At 40.0% G+C, this 11051-nt stretch overlaps 1 protein-coding gene across 1 annotated transcript; it reads left to right on the forward strand.

Moving 5' to 3' along the window:
* The first annotated feature begins 314 nt into the window (after positions 1-314).
* slc9a2 (solute carrier family 9 member 2) lies at positions 315-11051 on the forward strand. The gene is made up of 13 exons (XM_086091182.1): positions 315-798; positions 2515-2729; positions 2806-3054; positions 4642-4892; positions 5001-5218; positions 5330-5529; positions 6586-6675; positions 6759-6829; positions 8053-8220; positions 8303-8408; positions 9071-9187; positions 9273-9360; positions 10499-11051. Exons 1-13 carry the CDS (start codon positions 519-521, stop codon positions 10822-10824), a joined length of 2379 nt encoding a protein of 792 aa, XP_085947308.1. The 5' UTR covers positions 315-518; the 3' UTR covers positions 10825-11051.

Raw genomic sequence — 11051 nt, forward strand, 5'->3', positions numbered from 1 at the left:
CTGTACGAGAACATGTATATAAAGAGTTGTATTAATTTTTTACAATATATTTTTTATAATTCATTGTAAGGATCATGTACAGTATAAAATGCAAGACTAAAAGGTAACAATAACGTAATTTAAAGTTTATTTAGTAATCCGTAAGACTGCAAATGGTGACTTGAGACAAATTAATGTTTTTGTTTAAGAATACGGCGATTTGAAACTCACGCGTCCACCGAAACTCGACCATTGAGAGCCCATCAGATCACGTGACAACCAATCAGTAGTGAGACGTGACCGCGCCCTGGATGGAGAGGAATTCGTGCACGCGCCGTAGGTAGACTTGACCACAGGTGCGTGTGTTTAACTAGCGCGCAACATTTGAAGCAACTTCTCTAAGACATTAGGAAAAATATGTTGCCGTCACTTTTGGATGATCCAACGAGGAAGAAAAAATGATATCACGCTTGTAAACAAGCAATCTTCGCCTTAATTAGTTTCCTAGTGAGCGTTTCTCTCCGCGACGTAAACTCAAAATGGATCCTCGCCTCAGCAGACCTTGGGACGTCTTGCTTCTTATTTGCGCTGTTTTAAACGCCCTGCATGGCTCCGCGGGGGAAATCCCACCTCAACCCACCCTGGGTGGTGTTGCCGGTGGCGGTGTCACGCTGGTGCCCCCGGTCCAGCCGGACGGGCCCCAAGCCTACCCGGAGCTCGAAAAGGACAGCTTGCCCGTTTTCACCATGGACTACCCGAGAATACAAATCCCCTTTGAGATCACTCTGTGGGTGCTGCTAGCCTCTTTTGCCAAGATTGGTAAGTGGCAATTTAGTGCAGAAATCATTTTTAAAGTGCAATAATGTAAATGATTAGTTTTTAACTGTTGGTGCAACAGGGTGCCCACAAACATTCTTTGATGTCAGATAGATTTTAGATGTAACTCTATTGTAATTTTCTGTTGCCCTTAGTAGCCTGTATGCATGATTTCAGACAGTTTCATCTGGTGTAATTATCTCAAATCATCTTTGTCCATAGGAATGAATGTAAATGCCAATAATCCGTTCCAGCCTCCCACCCAAAAAATTAATAAATTGCAGTATAACACAGTCATACAGACACCAAGAAGAATAGTACTTCTTAAACAAGCCTACTATTGTAAGTGACTCAGTAACATGCAGCTGTTTTATGAAATTGTCTGTCTACATGTGTTGCTTCACGTTTAGCTGCGGTTTCCAAAACTGCAACTATTGAAGCGAACCGTTAGCATGAAAAGTAGTAGAAGAAAAAGTAGAAGATAGGCGTGTTTTATTTGTTAAGCTAAGTGGCTTTTAAGGGACTTAAACCGTGGCGTTTAACATCTTGAAGCATCTTTTTGAATACTTTTTCACTATTCGCCAAAAGGATGCTGATTGTGAAGTGAGCTCAACTGAGTTCAATCTTAGAAGACGTTTCGCTTCTCATCTGAAAAGAAAGAAGGCAATCAGGAAGTTCTTGCTGTTGGGTCATGGACACACGCAGAGGAGCAACTGTTTATTAGGTGTCAGTACAATTCATGTCATTCACAGTACAAATGACAAGGAAAAAGCTTTGAGACCACAGTGTAGTTACCTTAATAAGCTAACAGTTAGCCTAGCTTCTTCTTTTTCTTCTACTACTTTTCTTTCTTTTTTGTTGCAGTCAGTGTTTTCCGTCATGTCACCTTAATAAGCTGACACTTAGCCTAGCTTCTATTTCTTCTATTATTTTTATTTCTATGTTCTATTTTCCATCAGTGTTACCTTAATAAGCTAACAGTTAGCCTAGCTTCTATTTGTTCTTCTACTACTTTTCTTTCCTGTATTTTCCATCAGTGTTACCTTAATAAGCTTTTAGTTAGCCTAGCTTCTATTTCTTCTACTACTTTTCTTTCTTTTTGTGTTGCATTCAGTGTTTTCCGTCATGTCACCGTAATAAGCTGACACTTAGCCTCGCTTCTATTTCTTCTATCATTTTTAAAATATATGTTATATTTTCCATCAGTGTTACCTTAATAAGCTAACAGTTAGCCTAGCTTCCATTTCTTCTTCTACTACTTTTCTTTCCTGTATTTTACATCAGTGTTACCTTGATAAGCTAACAGTTAGCTTAGTTTCTATTTCTTCTACTACTTTTCTTGCCTGTATTTTCCACCATTGTTACCTTAATAAGATGACACTTAGCCTAGCTTCTATTTCTTCTATTATATATATATTTTTTTTCCATCAGTGTTACCTTAATAAGCTAACAGTTAGCCTAGCTTCTATTTCGTCTTCTACTACTACTTCTTTGTTGTAGTTTCCGTTAGTTTGTATGCCTGTTGAATCTCACTATTTCTCATAGGTCAGTCTTTGTACTACGACAGCCATCGCTGTGTGTGTTTTGTTGGTAAGCCCAAAAACGTTAAAAATAGTTGCCTGCATCCTGCTTTGACAAATGTGGCATCAACTGTGACAAGCTAGATCATCTCCTTTAAATCCCGAGTTCAACTTTTCTCAATTTTTCCTCTTTTCTCAGGCTTCCACGTGTACAACAAGATCACCGTTTGGGTACCCGAGTCATGCCTGCTGATCAGCATCGGCCTCATCGTGGGCGCCATCATGCACTCTGTCAACGAGGAGCCCCCCGCCGTGCTGAGCAGCAACGTCTTTTTCCTCTACATGCTGCCCCCCATCGTCCTGGACTCGGGCTACTTCATGCCCACCAGGCCTTTCTTCGAGAACATTGGCACGGTGCGCGTCTGGGCGAAATACCCACGCGGGTCCCACAGGGACACCGAGGTTAATGTTTCTGTGTGGGTGTGCGCAGGTGCTGTGGTTTGCAGTGGTGGGCACCCTGTGGAACAGCATCGGTATCGGCATGTCGCTGTTCGCCATATGCCAGATCGAGGCCTTCGGCGTGCAGGACATCAACTTGCAGGAGAACCTGCTGTTCGCCGCCATCATCTCGGCCGTGGACCCCGTGGCCGTGCTGAGCGTCTTTGAGGACGTGTCGGTCAACGAGCAGCTCTACATCGTGGTGTTCGGAGAGTGCCTCTTCAACGACGCCGTCACCGTGGTGAGTTGGTGACGGTGTTTTCGCCGCGTTGAGTGAATGCTTGTTTTGGTGACATGAGACAATGGGGGTTGTGTATAAAAATTAGCACCAATGTTTTTACCCGCCACAAAATGAACACTGAGGGGAACTTTTGTTTGCGTTCTCTCTAAGCCAACAATTCCGCAACTCCACCCTGCATTCAAGCTCCATTTTATTGTCAAAAGTGCGATTGCACGAAAGCTAGACGTACTATTGTGTTTCTCTTTTCTGTCGCCTCAAAGCAAGCTCAAGTTTCACTCCATTTCTGTGATCATTTTGGTTTGCCGTCTGTAATGTTTGGTGCGTCACGAGTTAAACGAGTTGACTGAGGGAAGTAACGTTCTGAGAAACCTCATTGACAGACGTTCTGTTTTACTGTTGGGAGTTTATTTGCTCAGATGTCGCCAAACCAGTTTTTGAGGTCACTCTTACAAATGTTATGGGAGGAGTTGGCATGCAAATCATCCGAAACTGGACCGCTGGCACTTAAGTTACCCCCATCTCTCTTATCTTATTGTAGTCGCGCATTTAACCTGCTTTGGTGTGGCGACTCGTCTTTAATGGCTACACGCTGTAGATGAAATGTCCAGTGTTAGTCAGGAGTAAAAAAAAAAGCCACTTTATTAGGTACACTTGAACGCGCTGATGAGGCACAATATAAGCCTAAAAAAAAAAAAGATTATAAGGCTCACTTTGAGCGATTGATTTATTTTTTTAATATTGTCGTTTTAATTTTGTAGAACTCTACTGTAAAAATCAGCTTTACTCATAGCATGTCTGTTGTTTGCAGAGGTAAAAACTAGGGGTGTGCCAAAAAATCGATTCTAATAAGAATCGCGATTCTCATTTAGTATGATTCAGAATCGATTTTAAATGTCCCAAAATCGATTTTATTTAAATAATTTCATACTGTCTTCACTTTGTGTGTGCCTTTATTGGGAGCGCTGTTCATGTTGTACCTGATTTGGCCACTTAGGGGCAGTGTGGTTCCACGTGGTCTGATACACTGTTAAGTTGTAGCCACATTAAAGAGTAGAAGGAAAAAGTCACGATCTAGTTATTCCAATAAAAGTTTTTGGGGGTCTTTTTCAGCATGGAGCCGTTCTTTTGAGTGATAAAAGTGCCGCGGGTAGAGCACTAATTAGCAATAGCGAGTCAGACTGGAGTAGACATTACGATTCCTTGAACATCTATGAATTGAAGCAAAAATCATTGTCAATCATTTTGAATCGAAAAAAGATTCTGAATCGGAATCGAATCGTGAGACATTCAAAGATTCCAACCCCTAGTAAAAACATATATTATTAAATAGGCCAGTGATGTTTGTTCTTGGATGAATTTTTCTTCTTGAGACTTGGTCCCATTTCTATTTTCAAACAATAATTTAGTTTCACATTTTTGTATGGATTTATTTAATTTGATTCAAACGTTTTACGAATATCAATAAAACAGGAAAAATACCCTTTTTGATATTTGGCCTGGCAAAATATTCATCACCGCCACATTCTTATTGTTGTCAAAATGAATATCGCATGTTACTCTTTGATTCACCTGCATCTGTTGTTGCAGGTGTTATACAACATGTTCAACTTCGTGGCGGAGATGCCAGTGGTGGAGCCGGTGGACGTGTTCCTGGGCGTGGCCCGCTTCTTCGTGGTGGGCCTGGGCGGCATGGGCTTCGGCGTGCTGTTCGGCTTCGTGGCGGCCTTCACCACCAGGTTCACCTCCAAGGTGCGGGAGATCGAGCCGCTCTTCATCTTCATGTACAGCTACCTGGCCTACCTGGTGGCCGAGCTCTTCGCCATCTCGTCCATTATGGCGTGAGTAGATGTTGACATCACATTTGTGCGCTCGTCAACCGTTCAAATGTTGTGAGTGAAGTAAAAAAATAAAAATAAAAGTATTTGTACTTTACTTCCCATTCCCAGCATCGTCACGTGCGCCCTCACCATGAAGTACTACGTGGAGGAAAACGTCTCCCAGCGCTCGTGCACCACCATCCGCCACGTGGTCAAGATGCTGGGCTCCATCTCGGAAACGCTCATCTTCTTCTTCCTGGGCGTGGTCACCATAACGACGGAGCACGAGTGGAACTGGGGCTACATCCTCTTCACGCTGCTCTTCGCTTTTCTGTGGCGGGGTCTCGGTAAGGACGAGGAGGTGTGGCACAAAACAGCGGCGGGCCACACCTTTTTTTTTTTTTTGCGCCGCAGGATTTTCAAGGTAGCTTATAGGATTGATTTCCCTCCCTTTTCAGGCGTTTTAGTGCTGACTCAAATCATCAACCCCTTCCGCACAATCCCTTTCAACCTCAAGGATCAGTTTGGTTTGGCCTACGGTGGCCTACGAGGGGCAATTTCATTCGCCTTGGTCTTCACTCTGCCGGTTAATATCGGCCGCAAGCAGCTCTTTGTCACCGCCACCATCGCCATCATCATCTTTACCGTCTTTCTCCAGGTATGAAGAAACCAATATTGTAATACAGGATATTGATGTTTTTTTTTTTTTGATTATTAAAAATTAAATCTAGTAGGTTACACATTGCCTAACTTTCATGTAACCCAATATTGAGCATTTCTAAACATAACGCTTGGTTTTGGCTATCAGAGTTGTATTCACTGAATCTTCGCTATAGTGTGGTGTGCCTAATATTTTGTCCCTCTGTCACAAATTATGTTGATCTAATCTAAACCTGATGCATTGCAGTTCTACATCACTGCAGTACAATAAGAAACACTTAAATGAACGTTGGTGCTTAATGGAAACATATATTAAGGAAAAAAAAAAACTTTTATTTTTTGTACACCAAGAGTTGGGTCAAAAAAGGACAATCATGCATACGAGGGCTCTGTTGTGCGGTTACACTCCAGTTCTGTAGGTGGCAGTACTGTTCCTTGCAAAGGGTACAACTGTTGCTGCTACTACTAGCTGCTATCACTTGTTATAATTTAATAAAAATAAGAAGAAGAAAAAAGGAATAAGAAGAAAATAAAATCTCATTTTTAGATAAAAAAAAAGAAAAAGTTTAACATATTTTTTTATTATTATATTTTAATGTACAATCATGTTATTGTTAATTTACAAAATATATTTTCACACTTTCATTCAAAAGTGAGCCATGTCTTTGTGGCAGTTCTTGTATTGGAATTTAGGTGTACTTAATGTTGTGGCTGATGAAATGTACGCCATGTTTGGGGTTCACTTACACTACACTCTAAAAAAAGAATTGTTTAAACAGAGAATTGTTGACCAACTTAATAAAATTGCTTCAAGTGGTAAGACGCTTTTTAGAACTCATAATTAATTAAACTTAACATATTCACTTTGGATTAACTTAATTCAACCGTGTTACCACTTGAAGCAATTTTATGAAATTGGTCAACAATTCCCTTTTTAGAGTGTAAGTGGTGTGAAGCGATTCAGTCAATTTCTGTTATGAATGTCTTATGATGACGCCGATGTTACATACGAGCGGATTAAAGCATGTTTTGTTTTCTCTCTCGGTGTTTGCAGGGCATCAGCATCCGGCCTTTGATCGAATACATTAACGTGCGCAGAACCAACCGCAATCTGGACACCATCAATGCTGAAATTCACTGCAGGGTATAAGACGCGCATTATGTATGCCTGTTATTTTTTTTGTGTCCGTGTTTGTATATTAACGAATCTCCCTCCGTGGGTGTCAGCTGATGGAACACACCATCGCTGGCATCGAGGATCTGTGTGGACAGTGGAGTCACTTCTACTGGAAGGACAAGTGAGACTCATTTGAAATACTTGAGTGAAACTTCTGCTTATGTTTTTCTTCTCTTTTTTTTTTTCTCTGTTGTTTCACTGATGCCTGCCATTGTCTGCTGTGGCACAGTGTGGGAAGTTTGGATGTGGTGTCGGGTTCAGTTTTCCACAGGCCAGACTGGTTTTTATCTGCCGAAAGCTCTTAAAGGTTCCTCATTGCCAGTTGACTCATTGACCTGTATGTATGTTTTTATGTTGGACAAATGAAGCTCTTCTCATCTGGGAAAAAAAAGTTTCCTCAAACACAAATCTTTAAGTGTGTTCAATCAAACTTTATTGGTATAGCACCTTTCATGCATTAAAATGCAACTCAAGCTGCTGAACAATTAAACCATCCATAGTACGTTAAAAAGAAAAGCCACCCCTTCTCTGCTGTGACACTCAGTGGTACTTTAACTTTAACATCCCCACGATCTTAACATATTCAAAAAAAACACACACACACACAAAAAGCAGTGACAAGACAATAAAATGTCATTCAAACCGGCAACAAAAATACAATCTAAATTATTTTGACTAAAATGTTTAAGAACATTCTTTTTAAACCAGTATAGTATAATTGATAATATAATTCAGTTGTTTTGAAATTTTAAATAAAATACAATGTGATTGCTCATTGATTCTTGCATGACAATATGTTAGAATTAAAATGCTCATTTTATTAGCCATTCACTTTTTCCCCTTCTGAATGCTGTTTTTTTTTAAATGTCAAAATTCAAACAAAAAAAAGATATGCGCTAGTAAGTGATTGGTTTTTGTCCAAAAATTCTCAATGGATCAGTGGTAAAATATAATTATATAATTAACAAATATCAAATCATGATAGTGAATATTTGTCCATATTAGTTTCAATTGAAAATGCCATTGTAAGTGTACACACGTATACAGTACATAAATATTACACTTACTACTTATTACTTAAGGCCTACTTACTTATACATTTAAAGAGTTTAAATACAGTTCAGAAAACTACATTTCAATGAAATTAGTTTGACTGGTTGATACTTAATAAAAAAAACTAACAAACAGGGGCTTTAATTGCAGGACTGTAACTGGCATTAAGACATTAAAAAAAAATGAGAATGTCAATTTGATCAATTGCTGCATGGAAATTCATAATGACTGATAATCATTAATCACGTGGGAACTTGCACATCTTTCTTTCTTTCATGCTTTCAACATCAGGTTCATGAAGTTCAACACACGCATCCTGCGCCGGATCCTGATCCGGGACAACCGCGCCGAGTCGAGCATCGTGGCGCTGTACAAGAAGCTGGAGCTGCAGAACGCCATGGAGATCCTCGACACCGTGTCAGGAGACATCAGTGCCGCCCCGTCCATCGTCTCTCTGCAGTATGACGCCATCTTGCATTTTTTAAACGTTTTTTATTATTATTATTATTTTTTTAAACCGCTTTATCTGAAAATGTTCCAGTGAGGAGAAGAAAGGTCCCGCTAAGCCTAAGAAAAAGTTCCTGGCTGCTGACTTGCGCAGCATGCATGACATTCTGGCCAAGAACATGTACAAGATCAGACAAAGGGTGAGCTCTTTACTTTGTTTACTCATGAAAAGGGAAGTCAAGTTATTATTATTATTATTTTTGATTAATATTGCATTATGTGGAATAGGAATGAAGCAGCAAAATCCAGGCGTTTTATCCATCTCAGGGGGCGGCCATCTTGCCACTTGTTTCTAACTGAAAATGACATCACCAGTTCCGAAGGGCTCGGCTTGTGAACGTCACATGACCAAACCAGGAAAACAAGTGATCAACACGTTCTCAAGCTGAGCCGTGATTGGTCGTTACCTGTGCTCTTAGGCACTGTGATGTCATCTTCAGTCGACAGCAAGTGGCAAAATGTCCGCCCCCTGAAATGGATAAAAACGGGTGGATTTTGCTGATTAACTCATATTCCAGAAATGTAATATTAATCAGAATGCCGTGTTTAGACTAGTGGGGGAATATTACAATTCAGTCCCTCTTTCTGTATTAACTACAAAATACATACAGTGAAGGAAGAAGAAGAGCGCCATCTGGCGGAGCTCTTTAATATGACACGTGTTCCTGATCAGATGACAATACAAATTGGTTTAATAACTTTATCATCCTAGCTCGTAAGTGTGCCAGTGGTTTTGTTTGTTGACAGTGTTGTAAATGCTTCAAATGGTGCTATGCAGCTCATTATTGTTGTCTCCCATCAGACGACGTCGTACACCAGCAAGCACGCGCTGCCCAATGACAGCCGCACCAAAGAGATTCTCATCCGACGTCACTCTAGCATCCGACGCAGTCTCCGTCCGGGAAGCTTCCAGACGGCGGTAAACTTTGACACGCTCGCATGATGTCGTCGTGAACTCCCTGTAAATAATCAGTGCGTCTTTTTAAATTTTTTTATTTTTTAAGGTGGTGCCCAAATCTCACAAGTATTTCTCACTTCCTGCTGGGAAGAATCTGGACTCTAATTTCCCACCTGGGAGGCATATCGACACTGGTAAATGGGACAACACAATCTAGCTCTTACTATGCCATGTGTTAACTAAATGTACTAGCTTTACTAGCTACTCATTTTTCTTATGTGTAAAGCTGTTTAGTTTAATTTAAATTACTTTTATAGAACTCTTATCGTGCAATTCCCGCAGTCACAAGTTCACAGCTTGGCAGGTCGCCTTTCAGCGGCCCAAGTTGACAGTTTTTAATTCAAGCCAGCACTTTTCAAGTTTAATGCAGGGAAGGTGGCTATTTGCCATCATCTCATAAAAACAAAACAAACAAACAAAACATTACACCTAATTAAAATTCAAAGGGGCACTTTTAAAAATGAATGTGTCATTCATTAAATATACAGTATTATAAATCACGACATAAATCATGTTTTCATGATGTACTGAAAAAGAAAGAAAAATATAGTCTACATTATCACAGAAAATATTTAAAAAAAATTATTCAGCAATTTTTTTTAACTCTTAGGGGATATTGTTTTTACACAATATTTTATTAATTCCCACAAAAAAGTCCTCTTATAAAATCTTTGTCATGTAGCATCTGTCCAGCCATCCAGAAATGCTTTACACTACATTATTTTTGCTTCTTTTTTTTTAAGCCAAAAGTCACATTATACTTTATCAATAACAAAGGTGAATTATGCAAATAATACATTTGCATATATCAAACTCAGCATAAGAATGATTTATTTAGGGTAAAAAACAATAACTTGATTGTTGAAGTGTGACCAGTATTCTTATGTTATTTTATTGATTACAATTTTAAATTAAAAATGACATTTCTACATAATTTACTTATGCAGTGTGATGCAGATACAACAGAGTAAAGCACACTTATTTATACTTTATTTTTATCATTCAGTGCACTCAAACCATGCTAAACATGTTTATCTCACTGTAAATAAAGTGTGTGGAGTGCATATTGCAACTACAGCGCCATCTGCTGGGTCAGGTTGCATCACTTTGTCCTGATGCAAATGGGCAAGGAAAAGCAAAAGATTAAATGCAAATGTATGAACGTAACAATTCGAACAACTCTATTTTAGCATAAAGCAATGATTCTTTGCATATTGTTAATAAGAGCCTACGTGCCACTTAGTAAATCACTGCACTTTTTTTCTCTTGCAGACGATCACGAAACCATGTCGGAGTTGTCTTTCCCCGCCAGACGCTCTCGCTTCGCCCCGCCCTCACGCTCCTCGTCCAGAGCGGCGCTTCCTCTGCGTCGGTTGGACACGCTGGAGGAAGTTCCCTCCGTGGACATCCTGGACGAAAGGCGGCCCCGGAGAGGTCAAACTGCAACACATTCTTCCTCCGTTGAGCCTCGCCGCCACGCAGACCCATCAGAAAAAGAAAACAACGACAATGTGGCCCCTGCCTGGGCCGCAGAACCTCAAGATGACACCACGCGGAACCCTCTACTCAGGAGGCCTCAGTGGAAACCCCAAAAGTGAAGATGTGTGACATAATGGCCATTTTGTTGCTTTTTAAAGACAATTACATGAACAACAATGCTAACTTAAACTGAGAGGACAATGAACAATTGACTCGTGCAGTCCATCTTTAAAACTTTAGGAATTTTACCTGGCTCTAGGATTTTTGTAATGTATTTAACTTTTTTAAAGTGACTATTTCTTGTTTTTTTAAAATCCATAAACCAGTAAATATTGTTTTTAATTTG

This window comes from Leptonotus elevatus, chromosome 12 (genome assembly GCF_054856555.1).
Source record: "Leptonotus elevatus isolate MCC_2025b chromosome 12, RoL_Lele_1.0, whole genome shotgun sequence".
Lineage (NCBI taxonomy): Eukaryota > Metazoa > Chordata > Actinopteri > Syngnathiformes > Syngnathidae > Leptonotus > Leptonotus elevatus.

Coding starts and splice junctions, on each gene's coding strand:
- slc9a2 (XM_086091182.1), top strand. CDS start 519: ATGGATCCTCGCCTCAGCAGACCTTGGGACGTCTTGCTTCTTATTTGC. Junction 3,055..4,641: donor TCAACGACGCCGTCACCGTG/GTGAGTTGGTGA, acceptor CTGTTGTTGCAG/GTGTTATACAACATGTTCAA. Junction 9,188..9,272: donor CGGGAAGCTTCCAGACGGCG/GTAAACTTTGAC, acceptor TTATTTTTTAAG/GTGGTGCCCAAATCTCACAA.